This window comes from Microcaecilia unicolor, chromosome 6 (assembly GCF_901765095.1).
Source record: "Microcaecilia unicolor chromosome 6, aMicUni1.1, whole genome shotgun sequence".
In the NCBI taxonomy this organism is placed as follows: Eukaryota; Metazoa; Chordata; class Amphibia; order Gymnophiona; family Siphonopidae; genus Microcaecilia; species Microcaecilia unicolor.
In genome coordinates, this window is record NC_044036.1 from 294,745,644 (window position 1) to 294,764,896 (window position 19,253).

The following is a 19,253-nucleotide window of genomic DNA, read 5'->3' on the forward strand; positions in this document are numbered from 1 at the left end:
AGACACATCCTTTGACCACCCGAGGGGTGGGGGAAGGAGGTATACAAACATGAGAAGCTGCTGCAGTATATAGCTTGTGTTTCTCAACCCAGTTCTCAGAACACACCTAACCACTCAACTTCTCAGAATACCCATAATGAATATACACAAGATCTGCAGACAATACGGGTAGTGCATGTAAATGTTTGGAATGCATATTCATTGTGGGTATCCTGAAAATTAGACTAGCTGGATGTGTCCCAAGGACTGGATTTAGAATGCCTGAGTCACATTATCTGACATGAAGTTTTTTTTTTTTTTTTGGCTAACAACATACATACATAGTAACATAGTAGATGACGGCAGAAAAAGACCTACATGGTCCAGAAGCAGAATTACTGCCATTTCAAGTACTATTTTATTGATGAGCATTACATTCTGGCTTCTGAGAGATAAACCAGTTAAAATTTTGAGTTGAAATCACTCTAGATAAAGCATGCACAAATAGAAGCGGCAGATGCATTATTGGTTTTTAACACTCAGTTTACAAACAGAGAACGTGTGAATTCAATGTAGTCATAGGAAGAGGGCAGCTCTCGGCCTTTGCTGTCCATGTAGGGTTTCATATGTGACACACAGTAATCAGCTTGCTCCCGAGACAGGTTCTGAAAAAGAAAAATAGAAAATTTACTTCTCTCTTTCAAAGTTAAACCCATGAATCTATGTGACTTTCTCTGGGAAAAGGTGACTAGAGTAGTGGATCCAAAATGTTGAGAATGGCTAATTTTCAAGTCATGGGTCCATAAATAGTTTGCAAAACTTGAGCCTTTTTTTCACATAAAAGGATGGGTGATGGGATTTGGACTGTTATTACAGATTGTTTGCTCTAACAGAATTCATCAAAACCTCTTTTTGTTTCTGTTGATTTTAGTCACATATGTAAACAGATTTCTTTATGTAAAACACTCAAGGGCAAGCCCACCAGAATACCAAGCACTTCCCAGAAACCACCAATATTGTAAACTTCCTAAAAATGATTTTGTCCCCTAGATCAGTCTAGGACTTGTGGCTTATTCCCACAAACCAGCAAATGGAGACAGAAAAACAATAGTTCTCGGTGATTTCTCCCTCAAGTGTACTGTGCAGCCTAGAAATCCTCACTATATTCTCTGTCTCAGTGCAGCTCCTTAACACATTCCCTTTATCAGTCCCTCACCTAGTCTACTGCTGGTTTGTATTCTTCTAGTTGGATAGAACGATGCAATTTCTTTGGAAATACTTAGTGGTGCGAAGTCCCTTTCGTTTCTCCCTCTGCCACTGGAGGAGTTTTCATGGTAGAGATCCCCCCCTCCAACCCCAGTCTAAGTGGGGACTGCCTCTTGGTACAGTTTCAATCAAACCAGTTGAGGCTGGAGAGCTTCCTCTAGCTAGAGCAGCACTTCCCAACCTTTCTCCCAATGTGACCCCATTTTAGCCACACGACACCAGATGATAAACCCAATTCCTCAAACAGCACATTCCTTGTGTCTGTTAAAGCTTTAGTAACATACAAATCTATAAACCTATATTTGTTAAATTATGCACTGAACTCATGAGTACTTTTGACTGCATGAGTAATGAGCACCTGGGTCTGGTGTGTATCTCTCCCCTCATACCCATTTCTTTTTTTCATTCCCTTACCTCCCCACTCTCTCCCTCTTGCCCTCCCCCAGGCTGTCCCTGTTTCTTTCTAAACCACCATAGGCTCACCTGTCCCCCCCACCCCCCAGCCTTGATCATTCATTCTCTTACCCCAGTTTAACACCTCACACACACCTCAAGTTTACTCCCCCAGTTTCATCCTCTCATTCTCAAGCTTTCCAAGCTCATTCTCTCATTGGGAGTGGTTAGGATACAATGGGTGGAGGATAGGTTGGAGATGTGAGAGGGTGTTTACAAATACATTGTTTGGGTCTGCATGTACCTGAATGAATGCAAAGGTGTGTGTGTGATTAAGTGAATAGATTTGATGGGGTGTGGTGGAAATTTCTGACTGAATACTATGCAATTTCTGAGTGACTGGAGGAAGTTTACAGATGTGTAGGTGGGATCTGTGTATGCATATTCTGGGTGTATTTTATAGAGTACATTTGGGGTATCTGCTCCCTTCCCCTTTCTTTTTCCCTCCATTCTGTTTCTCAACTTTTTTACTACTTTCTTTTCCTTATCTCCTCTCTTGCCCTCAACTCTCCAGCTGAATAAGCCTTAGCCAGACTACCATTCATCCAACTCCTTCCCCTCCTCTCTCGTACCACACATCTCAGGCATATCTTCACATTCTTCTTTTCTAGACTCATTTCATCATTCCCCTTCTTTAGGCTCAACATCCCAGACATCCTCTTTATTCACAAAAGCTCATTCCATTGTCTTAATCCCCCCCCCCCCCCACTTACCTCTGTCAGATCTATCCATGGCCTCAGTCCCCCCTCCCTGATCTATTCCTGGTCTTGTCCCCTCCAAAGCTGAATCTTTTTATGTTCCCTGCTAAGCATCCTCTTCTCTCTAGTTCTCTCTGTACCCCCTGACGTGCAGCACTTCCTCTCCCCTACCCAGCACTGCCCCATCTTTCTCTTAATTTCCCCCCAAAACTCTTGTCATCAGCAAAAGTAGTGGTAAAAGTAATAGCAAGCTAAACAGATCTTTCTTCCTGCGTGTGATGTGAAAGTTCTACCAGTCCCGCCCCTCATGTAAACTTCTACAAGTCCTGCCCTTCCAACACAGGAACTCCAGCACTGTGTTGCAAGAGAAGAATACTCAGCATTTGTCATTACTTTTACCCCCTGCTGCTGCTGCCACCAACACAGGAAGGTAGCAACCCAGCAGTGGTGGCAGAGGGAGAGAAAGGAATGCCAATGATATAGTAACATAGTAGATGATGGCAGAAAAAGACCTGCATGGTCCATCCAGTCTGCCCAACAAGATAAACTCATATGTGCTACTTTTTGTGTATACCCTACCTTGATTTGTACCTGTCCACTTCAGGGCACAGACCATATAAGTCTGCCCAGCACTATCCCCGCCTCCCACCACCGGCCGTATAAGTCTGCCCAGCACTATCCCCGCCTCCCAACCACCAGCCCCGCCTCCCACCACCGGCTCTGCCACCCAATCTCGGCTAAGCTCCTGAGGATCCATTCCTTCTGAACAGGATTCCTTTATGTTTATCTCACGCATGTTTGAATTCCGTTACCATTTTCTTTTCCACCACCTCCCGTGGGAGGGCATTCCAAGCATCCACTACTCTCTCCATGAAAAAATACTTCCTGACATTTTTCTTGAGTCTGCCCCCCTTCAATGATCCACAGGTTGAGAGCTGCTGATCGAGGCAATTCTGAAACTTAAGCAAGGCCAGGGAACAGTGAACCTAATTGTTTCTTACTGGCTGAGGTAGATCTGGTTTCCTCTTCTGAGTTGTCCTCCAAAGAACCATGGAGATTGGAATATTTTCTGAACCTCCAATCCCTGGCCCTTATGGCTCAGATGTTGAGAGCATAGAATTTGAATCCTTAGATTTGTCAGAGGATTTGCCGGAGGGTGAATCTCGCATTTTGCTAGCTTCCAGGAAAGACTCCACTAAAAAATGTCTCACTCGTTTAAGGGGAGATGGTTGCTATCTGGTATGAGGGCAAGAACTTAGATTCCCTCTTCTCTCAAAAACTGCTTAAATACCTCCTGCATCTTTGTGAATCAAGTTTGAAAACCAACTCTGTAAGGGTTCATCTACGTGCAATTAGTGCCTATCACCATATAGGAGTTAAGCCCATCTCTATATGGCCTCTAGTTGTGTGCTTCACGAGAGGTTTGCTATTGACAAAGCCCTCTTTCAAACCTCCAATGGGGTCATGGGATCTTAATTTTGTCCTCATCGAGCTAATGAAAGCTCCTTTTGAGCCATTTTATTTCCGTCATCTGAAGTATTTCACCTGGAAAGTTGTATTTTTGATGGCTGTCACTTCAGCTTGCAGAGTCAGTGAGCTTCAGACCCTACTTGCTGACCTACTTTACACTAAGTTTCACCACAACAGATTAGTTTTCTGCACGCAGCCTAAGTTCCTTCCTAAGGTATTGTCAGAGTTCTACCCATCCTGGCTCAACAGTGTACTGCATATCTTGGATTCAAGGCAGCCTTAGCCTTCTCGCTGGTGCGGCCTAAAGCCCACAGACAGCTGTTTCTTTTAACCCAAACCAGATGGGGGTAGCCATTTGCAAAAACACAATTTCTAACTGGCTAGCAGATTGTAGCTCCCTTACTTATGCCCAGGCTGGGCTGACTCTAGAGGGTCATATCAAAGCTCAATGTCAAAGCCATGGCTATGGTGGTAGCCCACTTGAAGTCAGCCTTCATAGAGGAGATTTGAAAAGCTGCAACGTTGTCATCGGTCCACACATTCACATATTGTTGCTGCCTTGAGCAGGATACCAGGCGTGATAGCCGGTTCTAGCAGGCAGTCCTGAAGTTGTTTGGTGTCTAGAATCCAATTCCATTCCCTAGGCTTAGTTTTCTTTGGTTCCAGGCTGCACCTTTATAAATCATGAAAAAACTCCAAACCGCCCAAAACACAGCAGCCAGACTCATCTTTGGCAAATCACGATTTGAAAGCGCACCACCACTTCGTGAAAAACTTCACTGGCTCCCTATCAAGGAACGAATAATATACTTCAAAGCCCACACAATGATCCACAAGATCCTCCATGGTGAATCTCCAAGTTACATGACCAACTTGATCGATCTTCCAGCCAGAAACTGGTCCAAATCTTCTCAAGCATCTCAATCTTCATCTTCCCAATTGCAAAGGCCTCAAATACAAAACCTACTAGGCAGCCAACTTTGGAACGCCATACCTCGACACATCCGAACAACCAATGAACACCTACCATTCCGAAAGCTGCAGAAAACTTACCTCTTCAAACAAGCCTACCCAAACGACCCAACTTAATTCTCGAACCTAATCCATACCACTAGCACTACCCATACCTCAATCCTTTCCCCCACACCTTTTCCGATTGACCTACTCTAAATAACTGTTATTTCTGTGATACTTTGTACCATACTTTGTAAGCCGCACTGAACCTGCTATCGAGCGGGAAAGAGCGGGGTATGAATGCCACAAACAAAGAAATAAAGCGTATGTAAATAGTTTCAGGTCAATTGACTTTCAGACCTCAGCGTTTCAAGTCTCTAATATCCTAGCATTTTTTTTTTTTTGTAAGCCTGGCAGCTAGGGATGCCCAGCTATGAGAATACAACTGGCCTGCTTGTCCTCTGAGAAAGCAGTTACTCACCTGTAGCAGGTGTTCTGAGGCAGTTCTCATATACCTCCACACCTCCCCTTGGAATTGTATTCTTTAGCTATTTTATTTGAGCGAGGGACCAGAGGTCAGGTAAGCAGCACCAGCGCATGTGTGGTGGGACACTGCTAGAAAGTTCTATATTAATCTTACTAGTCAGTGTCCGCACCAGGCCCTGTCAGACGATGTCACCCAGCTGTGAGTATACTTGGCCTGCTGTCTTCGGAGAACACCTGCTACAGGTGAGTAACTTCACTTTACCAGAGGATATCTCCTATTGTAAATTTCTACAGAAGATGTCCAAAGACCTAGATCTTGATGACCATGATCCTAGGGTGAGGCGTATGGGTATGTTGCAATCCCAATGCACCCAAAGAAATTATAACGTTACATAGAGTTGTCCTGTAAGTACACAAGGAAATATGGTCTTCACCTTATACGCTTTGTTGTACCTCAAAGACTATTGAGACAAAACACATAGTAACATAGTAAATGACGGCAGATAAAGACCTGTGCAGTACATCCAGTCTGCCCAACAAGATAAACTCATTTTACATGGTATGTGATATTTTATACCCGTTTGATTTGTCCTTGCCATTCTCAGGGCACAGAACGTAGAAGTCTGTTCTTGTACTAGTTCTGAAGTTAACGTTGAAACCCCTTAAAATTTACACTCCAGCCCATCCATATCTATTCAATCACAATCAGGGCATAGACCGTAGAAGTTTGCCCAGCACCGGCTTTGCTTCCCACCAGCGTCACCACCTAATCTCCACTAAGATTCCGTGGATCCATGCCTTCTAAATAGGATTCCTTTGTGTTTATTTGTTACATTTATATCCAAGTATAAAAAGGAAAACAAAGGGGAACTCCACTCAAAAATTACCTCAATGGTAAAACAAAATGAGTGCAAATTATGGATGTGTTAACACTGAAATCACACTGTGCAAGGAAAGAAAACAGGGGGAAAGACCTCATACCTTGCTGTTGCAAGTGTAAAGCAATCCAACCATCTTGGTCATATCTATATATGCACTTCATAATCATTGGTCAAAAAACCCCAACCAACCAAACTGGTTGTGGAAAATACTAAATTCTTTCCTTGATTTTATTATGCAAATTTTTATGTGTTTCATCTAAAAAAATAAAGTGCAAAATTGCAAAGTCTGTAACTATGATATTGTAACCACTGCTCTTTGGTCAAGAACAATTATTAGTCCAATTCAACTTAACTTGCTGGGCTTAACCATAAGCAGTTCTCCTGTATTTGAGCCCTTTGCAGCTTGGGTAGTGCAGATTTGGGTACGTTTGTGTTGATTCGGACGCGTTTCTAGTTGGTAGGTCGATCAAATCTGTCATGAATCCCGGAGCTTCACCGTAGAGAATTCCCACACGTTTGAATTCCATTACCGTTTTCATCTCCACCACCTCCCGCGGGAGGGCATTCCACATATCCACCACCCTCTCCGTGAAAAAATACTTCCTGACATTACTCCTGAGTCTGCCCCCCCTTCAACCTCAATTCATGTGCTTTAGTTCTACTGCCTTCCCGTCTCCGAAAAAGGTTTGTTTGCAGATTAACACCTTTCAAATATTTGAACGTCTATCATGTCACCCGTTTCTCCTTTCCTCCAAGGTATACATGTTCAGGTCAGCAAGTCTCTCCTCATACAGTTCGCAACGCAAATCCCATACCATTTTTATAGCTTTTCTTTGCACCGCTTCCAGTCTTTTTACTTCTTTAGCAAGTTATGGCCTCCAAAACTTGTGGGGCCTCACCAGTGACATATAGAGGGGCATCAACACTTCCTTTCTTTTTCTGGTTATACCCCTCTCTATGCAGCTTAGCATCCTTCTGGCCATGGCCGTCGCCTTGTTTCTTCACCTTTAGATTCTCAGACACCAACACCCCAAGGTCTCTCTCCTGAACTGAGCTTACTAATCTCTCCCCTCCTACCCGATCTCTCTTTTGGGTTTCTGCACCCCCAAGTGCAAACACTCTACACTTATTGGCATTAAATTAACTGTCTAAGGTACTCCAGATGTTTTTTTTTTTATTATTTCCACATACATTTTATTGTATCAAATTCCACATATACATGTATTTCCCTGAGGTTTACTTAGAACTCACTCCCACTCCACATTCAAGGATTCACAATCGAGCCAACTCGTAAAAAAATTGCTTAATGAGCTTATCACTGATCTCAACAATCTTATCCGAGCAATCACTCTTTTGTTGTTATATCATCACATACATATTCGAGTCCCAAAAATGTGGCAGCTTCCTTTACGATTTCAAACATTGACAAAGGAGTCACTCCTATAAGTTTTTGAGCACTGAACAGTACCACACCATAACAGTCCCTTAGGAAATTGCATAATAAGTTTATCACTTATCTCAACAATCTTGTCCATGCAGCAGCTCCTTTGTTGTTATATTGTGCGTTTTTGAATCTCAAAAATGTATAGCAGCCTTGTTTTTAATTAGAGCATGCAAATCTCATGAATATTCATTGTTGATATACTGAAAACCTGACTGGCTGGGGTGCCTCCAGGACCAGGTTTGGGTACCACTGCATTAGGTTCTTTCTGCATACACCTTGTTGGACACATTTATTTATTTGGATGCCAGAAGCACATTTTTCCCAGATAAATGTGAGAAATTTCTCTGCCTCTTTCAGATATATAATTTAATAAAAATGATTTAAACATATATATTGAACACTTAAAGCAAGGAAATCCAAAAGCAACAGTAGAAAACAAACTGTCCCCAACCCAAATACCTACCCTCCCTCCACCCAATCAGATATACATATATTACATACACAAACTCCAAAGAGAGGAAAGTAACATAGTAAATGACAGCAGATAAAGACCTGATAACGTTTCACATTTTTTGCATGGAAACGGTCTCAAGTTTTTGTTGGCTTTTTACTCAGTAGTCACCACATTACGTGATGAATTCTATTTCACTTTGTGTTCAATACCCTCATCTGTATGGCAGTTAGCTTCTGTAGCTTCAGCTTATGATGGGCCCTTATTGAATAAATTGGTATTCTCACTGCCTTCTTTCTTAGATAAGACATGTTGCTAGCACATGCGTTGTACGCTGTGTGTGTGTATATATATATATATATATATATACACACATATATATATACACACATATATACATATACACACACATCTATCTCTATCTGCTTTGTCATTCGAAATACTGAGGATTCTAGGGCTGCATGATACACTTGAGGGGCAAATCACCAAGAACTGCTTTCCATATCATCAAGCTGATCAATCCATAGACTGGTGGGTTGTGTCCATCTACCAGCAGGTGGAGATAGAGAGCAAACTTTTGCCTCCCTATATGTGGTCATGTGCTGCCGGAAACTCCTCAGTATGTTCTCTATCTCAGCAGGTGGTGGTCACACACAGCAGCAGCTCTGGCTAGGCCTCCAAGCCTAATCCTTAGGTTTTGTTGAGGCCTGGGGTTGAGGGCTCTTTTGAGCAAGTGCAAACCTGGTGGTGCCAGGTCCCTCCATTTCTCCCCCCTCCCGCTGGCTCCGTTTAAAAAAAAAAAAATTTTTAAACGTCTTTAAAGGCGTTTAATTCGACGTTTCTTAAACGTTCATTGCAGCTACTCACTGGGACACCAGTTCGTTACAGCTCGGAGCGGCAAGCAGGTAATTTTACCTTTTTATAGCGGGCAGGGGGTTCCCCGATTCTTCTCCTCGTGGCATATGGCGTCGGAGGGCGAGGGCGCAAAGGGTCGCTCCCCGGATCGCTGGAGCGCTTCTAGAGGGGTGCGGGGGTTTTACAACCTGATTCGCCCTTGAGGGTGACAGTTTAGTGACCGATGAATGTCCCGGTCGTTCCTCCGGCGTGGCGGTTTTTTCCCGCCATAAACGCCCATCCCCCGCTCCTCGCCTCCGCCATCTTGGCCGGCCACGCGGCTCGGACGGCTTCTTCGTGGGCCGCCCTTGAGGTTGGAGACATTAATGCCATGAACGCCCTTAATTTGGGCGACGGCACAAAGCGGCTAAAGTTAAGCGCCGTTCTTCCCGCGCGGCTCCTTCGCGGAGTTTCGCGCCGGACGCCATTTTGGATGCGCAGCATGTCTCTCCCCCGCTATTGCGAGCGCCGGTTGAGAGTGCGTCTAGGGCTGTTGCCCAGGCTGCGGAAGTGCACAGTCGGGGGGGTTTCTCCCCCGAGTTTGTTTTGCTGCTGCATCAGGCTTTCCTCATGCAAAACGCTGCCCCTGCTCCCTCTTCTGATAAAGAGGTTGAGGTTCCCAGAGGTAAACGCCCTCGGGTTGATTTCCAGGCCTTGGAGGACTTTGTCTCCTCCGATGTAGATGAGGGCAGCGTGTCTGAGGTCTCCCAACGGTCCTTTGCAGATTCCTTGGAGGAGATAGATCCCCGCTCGGATGGAGCGGATGACCCCTCTGCAGCGCGGCTTTTTAGCCCAGAGGATTTGCCCAACCTGTTGTACAGGCCATGGACACTTGAAGATTCCTCTCCGGAGGACGTCTCTCCCTCAGCCCCTGTTGGCTCTGCCATTATGCTGGGACGAACGCGCCCGCCTAGAACCTTCCACGTGCATGATGCCATGCACACCTTAATTGCGGCTCAATGGGATGTCCCGGAAACGAGCCTTAAAGTGGCTAGGGCTATGTCCCGCCTCTATCCTTTGGCTGTGAGTGAACGTGAGGCCTATCTGTGGCCTACCGTGGATTCTTAATCACTGCGGTGACTAAGAAAATGGCGTTGCCGGTGGAAGGTGGCACGGCCCTAAAGGACGCCCAAGACAGAGGATTGGAGGCGGCCTTAAGGTCGTCCTTTGAGGCAGCTGCTTTAAGTTTGCAGGCCTCAGTTTGCGGCTCCTATGTGGCCAGGGCGTGCCTGACTATGGTGCAGCGGGCTTCCCCCTCGGATCTTTCCTTGAGGGCTGATTGGCGGCCCTGGAAATCGGGTTAGCCTATTTGGCAGCCTTGCTGTATGATGTCTGAGAGCCTCAGCTAAGGCATGGCTCAGACAGTCTCTGCGCGGCGGTGGCTTTGGCCTGAAACATTGTCTGCTGACCACGCCTCTAAATCCCGCCTGGCTAGGATTGCCTTTTAAAGGCCAGCTGCTCTTTGGGGTCGAGCTGGGACAAAATCGTGGACCGATCAAAAAACGGCACGTCTAAGGGCAAGAAATTACCAGAGGTCAGGGCTCGGCTAGTACTCGTCCGGTACCTCCAGAGGACGGTTGCTGGAAGCCCGTCGGTACCGAACCGGGCAAGTCGGGTTCCTCTGCCCCCTCTTCCTTCAAGAGGAATTTCTCCCCCAAGCAGCATTCCTTTCGCAGAGACCGCCGTCCCGGAGGTGCTCCCTCCGGTCCTCCCCCAGGGTCTCGTACCCAATGACGGGGCCTTGGTCCACGCCCCAGTGCAGATTGGAGGACGGCTGTCCTCGTTTCTGGGCGAGTGGACCACTATAACTTCAGACGCGTGGGTGCTGGAAGTCATCAGAGACGGCTACAAGCTAGAGTTCTGCCAACCCTTAAGAGACGGGTTTGTACTCTCTCCCTGCAAGTCTCCGGTCAAGCTGTGGCAGTGCAGCAGACCTTGGACAACCTGATCCGCCTGGGTGCGGTCGTTCCGGTGCCAAAAAATCAGATTGGCAAGGGACGTTACTCCATTTACTTTGTGGTTCCAAAGAAAGGAGGTTCTGTCCGGCCTATCCTCGACCTCAAAGGGGTCAATCGGGCCTGGAAAGTGAGGCACTTTCGCATGGAGACTCTCCGCTCTGTTATAGCGGCAGTGAAGGCAGGAGAGTTCTTGGCTTCCTTGGACATCAAGGAAGCGTACCTGCATATTCCCATCTGGCCTCTCTCCAACGCTTCTGCGTTTACAGTCCTGAGACGACACTTCCAGTTCAGAGCCCTCCCTTTCGGGTTGGCTACTGCTCCGCGGACCTTTTCCAAAGTAATGGGGGTCATAGCGGCCTTCCTGCTAAAGGAAGGAGTACAAGTCCATCCTTATCTGGACGACTGGTTGATCCGAGCCCCCTCTATGCAGAGTGCGGCCAAGCTATGGACCCGGGTAGTGCTCTTGTGAGCTCCCTGGGATGGATCATCAACTGGAAGAAGAGCCAGCTGCGCCCGACTCAGTCCCTGGAGTATCTGGGAGTTCGATTCGACACCCAAGTGGGCAGAGTGTTCCTGCCAGACAATCGGATTGTCAAGCTTCAGCTAAGGTGGACTAGTTCCTAGTAGCCTCTCCTATCGGGCTTGGGACTAAGTGCAGCTGTTGGGCTCTATGTCGGCCACGATGGAAGTAGTGCCCTGGGCCAGGGCTCATATGAGACCACTACAGCTATCTCTGCTGCTGCGCTGGACTCCGATGTCGGAGGATTATGCTGTGCGCCTTCCCGTGGGACCCAGCAGTGCGCAAGGCGCTGAGCTGGTGGACGCAGACAGACAAGTTGTCTGCAGGATTGCCTTGGTGACCCCGGAGTGGATTGTCGTCACGACAGACGCCTCTTTGATGGGCTGGGGAGCCCACTGCTTGGGAAGGACAGCAGCAGGGGCTCTAGTCTCCTGCAGAGGCAAGTGGTCTATCAACCTCCTGGAACTCAGAGCCATTCGGTTGGTGTTATTGGAGTTCATCCCGGTACTGGTTGTGGTAGCCTGTACGGGTCCTGTCGGACAATGCCACGGCTGTGGCCTATATCAACCGCCAGGGAGGTACCAAGAGCGCCCCTCTAGCCAAGGAGGCTATGAGTCTTTGCCAGTGGGCGGAAGCGAACGTGGAGCAGCTTTCAGCGGCCCACATTGCCGGAGTCATGAATGTCAAGGCGGACTTTCTCAGTCGCCATACCTTGGAGCCCGGAGAGTGGCAACTATCTGCTCAGGCGTTCTTGGACATCACGAAGCGCTGGGGCCAGCGAGCCTAGATCTGATGGCGTCATCGGCCAATTGCCAAGTGCCGCGCTTTTTCAGCAGAGGACGGGACCCTCGATCCCTGGGAGTAGATGCTCTTCTCCAACAGTGGCCGACACAAGAGCTCCTCTATGTGTTCCCGCCCTGGCCATGTTGGGCAGGGTGCTAGACCGGGTGGCAAAGCATCCCGGCAGGGTAATCCTGGTGGGTCCGGATGGGCCCAGACGTCCCTGGTATGCGGACTTGATCAGGCTCTCAGTCGACGATCCTCTGCGGCTGTCAGTGGAGCAGGGCCTGTTACATCAGGGTCCCGTGGTGATGGAGGATCCCTCTCCCTTTGGTCTTACGGCCTGGCTATTGAGCGGCAGCGTCTGAGGAAGAAGGGCTTCTCAGACAAGGTCATCGCCACTATGCTGAGAGCGAGGAAGCGCTCTACTTCTACTGCTTACGCCAGGGTTTGGCGTATCTTTGCGCATGGTGTGAAGCAGGCTCACTTTCTCCTCTTCACTGCTCCAATTTCTTCAGTGTTGGCGTTCCTGCAAGAAGGTCTGGAGAAAGGCCTGTCGCTCAGTTCCCTTAAAGTCCAGGTAGCGGCTCTGGCTTGCTTCAGGGGCCGCCTGAAGGGTGCTTCCCTGGCTTCGCAGCCAGATGTGGTGCGCTTTCTCAAGGGAGTTAATCGCCTGCGCCCTCCTCTGCACTCAGTGGTGCCTGCGTGGAATCTCAACTGGTGCTAAGAGCATTGCAGAAGCGCCTTTTGAACCATTGTCGAGGGCATCTCTGAAAGACTGACGTTGAAAGCAGTCTTTTGGTGGCTATCACTTCAGCCAGAAGAGTTTCCGAGCTCCAGGCGCTCTCATGTCGAGAGCCTTTTCTGCAGTTCACTGAGGCAGGAGTGGACTATTCGCACAGTGCCTTCCTTCCTGCCCAAGATTGTTTCTCGCTTCCATGTGAATCAGCAGCTCTGTCTCCCTTCCTTTCGTAGGGAGGACTACCCAGAGGAGTACTCCGCTCTTGAATATCTGGATGTGAGACGAGTCATCATCAGATACTTGGAAGTGACCAATGATTTCCGGAAATCGGATCATCTGTTTGTCCTGTTTGCAGGTCCTCGTAAGGGTCTGCAGGCTGCTAAGCCTACAGTGGCAAGATGGGTCAAGGAAGCCATTGCAGCGGCTTATGTGGCCGCGGGGAAGGTGCCGCCTATCCAGCTGAAGGCTCACTCCACGAGAGCTCAGGCGGCCTCGATGGCAGAGGCCGGATCCGTCTCCTTGGAAGAGGTATGCAAGGCGGCAACGGGGGCTTCGGCTCATACATTCTCCAAGCATTACCGTTTGACTGTGGCTGCACGGGCGGAGGCCCGGTTTGGAGCTTCAGTGTTGAGGTCAGGGATTTCTATGTCCCGCCCTGGGTGAGTACTGCTTCGGTACATCCCACCAGTCTATGGATTGATCAGCTTGATGATATGGAAGGTAAAATTATGTATAATCATACCTGATAATTTTCTTTCCATTAATCATAGCTGATCAATCCATAGCCCCTCCCAGATATCTGTACTGTTTATATTCTGGTTGAATTTTAGGTTCAAGTTTAGCCTTCAGTTACTTCAGGAGGACTTCGTGTTCAAGTTCTTCTTTCACTTGGATTCTTCAAGAGTTGAGACGAGTTTGTGTTACAGTGAGCTGCTGCATTCCTCTCCCCTCCGTTTTACGGGGCTGGATTGAGACATAAATTCTGCCGGCACTCCCTCCCGCTTCGTGCGGCTGTAGGGCAGCTTTGTACCCCTCCCGCTTCGGCGGTGTTAGGGTCAGTCAGCTCCTCCCGCGGTTGCGGTTGCAGGATAAGCCAGATCCCCCCCGCATCGGCGGGTGTGGTGTCCCTCCCCCACTCCGCGGGGATGAGCTGGACGGATTCCCCTCCCCCACTTGTGTGGGGATGAGCTGGGTTAATTCCCCTCCCCCGTTTCGGCGGTGGTGAGCTGGGCAGAGTGTCCCTTCGTGGGTGTAATTCTCTAAGTGCTGAGTCCTGCGGATGGAGCTTTGATATCGACATACTGAGGAGTTTCCGGCAGCACATGACCACATATAGGGAGGCAAAAGTTTGCTCTCTATCTCCACCTGCTGGTAGATGGACACAACCCACCAGTCTATGGATTGATCAGCTATGATTAATGGAAAGAAAATTATCAGGTATGATTATACATAATTTTACCTTCTCTGCCTCCATCTGCTAAACAATGAATCCACAAGTTGTGGGCTTATTTACTGGGACTAAAGGAAAGAAAATCATCAAGACAAATTTTTCCACATACTGGAAAATGGTCATGCCAAGAGGGGTGATCCTAGACAGAGGAAAAGTGTCTATGTTTGTTTTTTTTAAAAGATGTTTGTAAATATCACTGTAGTGACAATATCCAAGTTCTGCAAGAAATTGCTCACCTGGTAAAGCTCTTCTTTTGTCACATACGCTTTTCCTTCAGAGCTGAGGGCTCGGAATGCACTTTCGATTTCCTCACTCGATTTCACATTCTCCGTTTCTCTGCTGATCATGAATGCCATGTATTCCTGTAGTGACACGTGACCATCTCTGCCATGGCCAAAAAAAAACAAAAACAAAAAGCTCAATTTCTCCCTCCGATAAGCTCAATTTCTCCCTCCAATTTGCAGATCACCTTTTCCATTCCATTCACATAAACCTGGGTCACAACCAGGCCAAAAACATAAGTACCTATTAGGATCCACAGCATCAAGTATTGCTTCAAACTCTGGATCTGGCTCTCCTTCTTCCACCATTGGTAAATCATAACCCAGGGAACGGAGACAGGATTTGAACTCTTGATGATTCAGACGACCCGACTTATCCTTGTCAAAATGCCTGGAAAATAAAGGTCATGAGATTGTTAATATAGATGGACATACGTGCGCACACAGCACAGGACCACACAAGTTCAAGTGGCAACTGAGCACAATGTGCTGTGGGGTTTTGGTTTGTTAGGATAGAGATCAACCCAATTCTCATGCCTAAAGGCAATGGACACTCACTTGAACATCATGCTGAACTCCTTTAGGGCCTCTTCTGTGACACCTGTGGTGTTTCTGCAAAAGAGAAGTTCTTTAACAAACTAATCCTATACTGTGTATAGTGACAAGGATAGATTTGCTTCTTAGGTCAACTTTATAATGGTTCTTGTCCTTTGCTTGATGAATTGTGAAAGGAAGTTAAGCAGCTGACTGAAATACGACATTGGAAAGCAATGCGGCTTTAATGCAAAAACAGATATTTTAACCTTTTGGACACCCGCTAGAGCAGGAATAAAGATCCTCCAACCTGAAGGTCACTATCCTTGCTCCCCTGGGAAGTAATAGCAGCAGATGTAGGAGCACTTTTACTGCACCTTCATGCCAAAACATATAGCAGGAGCTCTTTATCTACTCCCACTGTTCTATCATTTTGCCTCCCCCCCCCCCCTGTAAAATAGTAGTCCCAAGAGGTAACTGATGTTGCATAAAGGCAGGGAAGAAGAAACAATATTAGAAGGGCGGGTATGATAAGGGTGAACACTGGTGCTGGGAGAAGCAGAGAGGGGGACACCATCATGTCTCTCCTCCCCCCAAATATCTGCAACAAACAATAAAAGCTCATGTAGTTTTCAGAGGGATGTAAGTACCATCTGTATTTGTCAAGTTATTTGCTACCCTTTGTCCTTCATGTTCTACTTTATCAGAATCACAATGGTCCCATCTACATCCCTGGTTAGGCTTAATAGTACATGTTCCACTTGCTCTTGCCCAGCTCCCTATGAAATTTTCTAGCCTAAGCTTTATTGAATTAGATTCAGCCTTGAATTCAGTTGGGTGATGGTCAGGTCAGGCTGCTGTTGTTTCCTCCTGCATGTCTCATTTTATTTCTAAATTTAATATTGTAACTATTCTTGTAACATATTAAGAAACTGTAAGCTATGTAAACGTATCCTTAGGGTTCTGTTTAATTTGGGGGATTTTTGTGCATCATTGTATTCACTATTTGTATCCACTTTGAACTATGTAAACCACTTTGCTCTGTACTTCAAAATATGGAATACTACACTGAAATAAGTTTTCCTAGGACACTGCTATGGGTCTAATAGCCAAGGTGGTCATTTATCATTGAAGTATATTGCTATGCTCCATTACCTGGCTTGGATTTGTTGCTCCAAGTTATGCTGCATCCTCATTCCCAATTGATCAAGTTGGTCCCATTGTTGAGCCAACCCCACTGTGCTGTGTTCTGTGTATTTATTATCCAGGATCAGAGCCTCCTCCATAGCAGCTCCCAGATCCTCAATCTTTTTCAGTTGACTTCTCATTGCTCTTATTTCCTGATGCTTACGCTGTTTGGAAAAGTGTAAGCAATATTACATAGAAATTACTCCACTTTTAATGAAGTGAAAAGTACATTCTTAATATGAAGTATATTCCCAGAAATGCCTTACTAGTGACAAGGGAAATTTCCTGCAAAGTCAAACATTTACAGATCTCTTCTGCCATTCTAAAAATAGATACAAGAAGCATGACAGGCAAAATGACCTGAGAACTGACATATGACAGTACGTTTAGGGTGTGCTCAGAAACTTATGTTAAATTAGCCTAGAAAGAACATTCTTGGCAGCGCTTACTTTAGTAGCTTCCAGCTGCGATTCCAGGGTTCCAGATTCTTCAACCATGCAAGACCTAAACACAGAATTTCAGTGAGGGAAGAACACAACAAAACAGGAAAGCAATGGCAGACTTCTCTTTTCATCAAAAGTTTTGGATCTTTAGGCAACAGAACCAACTACAAAAAGTCAGGAGATGTAAAATCTGCATTACTCCAGTTAAATTCTTTTTTGCCCCATAGAAAAGCAGCAAATAACAGCCGAGTGCACTTGCTCTCAATGCTTTCCTAAAACCAATTAGAATACAACTGAAGGCGTTCTAGAAAGTGGAAACACTTGGGAAAAGAAAACAAACGAGCGCATGACTTTCCCAGTTTCCATTGTAACAAGTTTATCTTTCCCATACCTTTGCTATGGTCTTCCTATTTAGTACCTACATTGCCATCTTCACCCTCTGCAACATATTCCTGATGGGATATCTATACATGAAGAACAAGGCCCTAATACAGGGCATGCTGAGGCAATGGCTTTTGGTCTCATGCAGAGCATTCATCTACTCAAGCTTCTAACTTCTAATGTGCTTTTGGTGTGTTACAATGTCATATATAGAGCCTCCAGAATGTTTTAGTCATTCCACACCCCACCTACTTGTGTGACAGATTCATGCTTATGACTATCTCTCTAAAAAAAGCTCACACACTAATGTGCAATCCACTGCAATCACACTTATCAGTTCAAATCAAGACGCACAAAGACATGCCAGGCCCTTAAAGCAACATAGAAGAAAGGAGAACTACACGCTCATCCTCTCTCCAGCTTTCAGCAGTGAAGGTTAGTCAGGGAGACAGTATTATAGTGAGGCAAGAGGAGAAAGAATATAAAGAAAAACCTTCCAGACAGATCATCCCCAACTTCATACTGATAGACTCGAATGACACGACGATAGGCTATGCTATGCAGAAAAAGAGATCACACTGAATACCAAGCCACCACATAACCCCTCTCCCTCCCTAGCTATTTCATAATGCTGAAAGCTTCTATGAAAATTCTCCTCAAATACCAAGGCAGCCTGGCAATGTTGTCATCGGCACTTTTGAAACAGTCCGAGACAGTGCTTCCCTTTGAAAATACTTCAGGAGCCATACTCAAACCAATGATTTAGTTAAAGTGGAAATAGAGAGGCAGTGTCACAGCAAGGAGAGAACACGTACAGTGCAATGTGATCCGTGCAAATCTCCTCTTGAGCTGTACAGCCATAAAAGGAGCTGAGTTACAAATATGATAAATCTGATTTACCAGGAGAACCCACCAAGCAAGGAAACCAGACACATGGCACCATGGGGCAACCCCCACCACCGTGAGTCATAGGGAAATCTATGGCAGACCAAAGATCATAGCCCAAGCAGGTCAGAAACCATATTTAGCCCAAAGGAACTAAAAGTAAAACTTACCCATCTAGAAGATATGTTCTGTCCAAAATCCCAGCAGGCAGCATCAAGAGAAGAAAGAAAAAAAAAATGAAAATTAGTAAAACCACTTGCATTCTGGCACAAGGAGGGAAGAAACATTGCTCTTGCAACTGTGGAAGGCATAGGTGCCATCTTCCCCCACACCTAGTGCTCATGTTAATATCTCAGGAGTCAAAATACTGCTAAACATTTTGCTGAGATAGGTCAGCACTACAGAAATCATAAGGAAGTGACCAAGAAGAAGCCACCTCTTCTTCAGAGGGGAACTGCTACAGGGACTCTTGCTAAGGTTGTCTGGATTTATACCTGGTTTCCTGTATCCACTGGTGGAATGCATTGGCATGCTGTGCAAACTCTTGGCGTAACTTGTCATTTTCCTCTTGTCTTCGTTGCTCCTTCTGCAGTTCCAACTCGCGTTCCTGAGTAAGCAGACAGAATTTACACTTTACTAAGGCTGACCTACATCCAGCATTCACAGGGTCGGAAATGGCTAGACCTACTGTAACATAGTAACACAGTAAATGTCAGCAGATGAAGACCTGCATGGTCCATCCAGTCTGCCCAGCAAGGTAGCCAGAGTTGAATTTACAACTCTGCACAGGTTCTACTTCTTCATTCATCTGTCTTTCCATCCCAATTTTGGGGCACAGAGCATAGAAGTCTGTCCGAGAGTAGTCTTATTTCCCAACTACTGTAGGAATTGAAGTCCACTCCAGTCTTGATCCTAATGTTTTATTTGCCATTTATGGGACCCAGACCGAAGAAGTCTGCTTGGCATTGGTCTTAATTCCCAACCTCTAAAGCTGCCATCAAAGCACACTCCACAGTTATGAGGTCATTAAGTTTTCCTTTAATTGGATTCTATCCTTTTTCTATATAGTGTTCCTCTGTGTGTATCCCATGCATTCTTGAATTCCATCAACGTTG

At 46.2% G+C, this 19,253-nt stretch overlaps 1 protein-coding gene across 4 annotated transcripts in view; it reads right to left on the reverse strand.

Annotated features, from left to right (window-relative positions):
- Nucleotides 1–378: 378 nt before the first annotated feature.
- Nucleotides 379–19,253, reverse strand: part of SPTAN1 (spectrin alpha, non-erythrocytic 1) — a 174,162-nt gene continuing 155,287 nt past the window's right edge. For all 4 annotated transcript variants that reach the window (XM_030207917.1, XM_030207919.1, XM_030207918.1 and 1 more), the window contains 8 exons: nt 18,633–18,745; nt 18,309–18,326; nt 16,879–16,933; nt 16,397–16,593; nt 15,266–15,319; nt 14,952–15,098; nt 14,663–14,810; nt 379–644 (listed from right to left, as the gene is read on the reverse strand). In XM_030207917.1, coding sequence (XP_030063777.1) covers nt 519–644; nt 14,663–14,810; nt 14,952–15,098; nt 15,266–15,319; nt 16,397–16,593; nt 16,879–16,933; nt 18,309–18,326; nt 18,633–18,745 — 858 coding nt within the window. In that variant the 3' untranslated portion in view covers nt 379–518. The remainder of the gene's footprint in view (nt 645–14,662; nt 14,811–14,951; nt 15,099–15,265; nt 15,320–16,396; nt 16,594–16,878; nt 16,934–18,308; nt 18,327–18,632; nt 18,746–19,253) is intronic.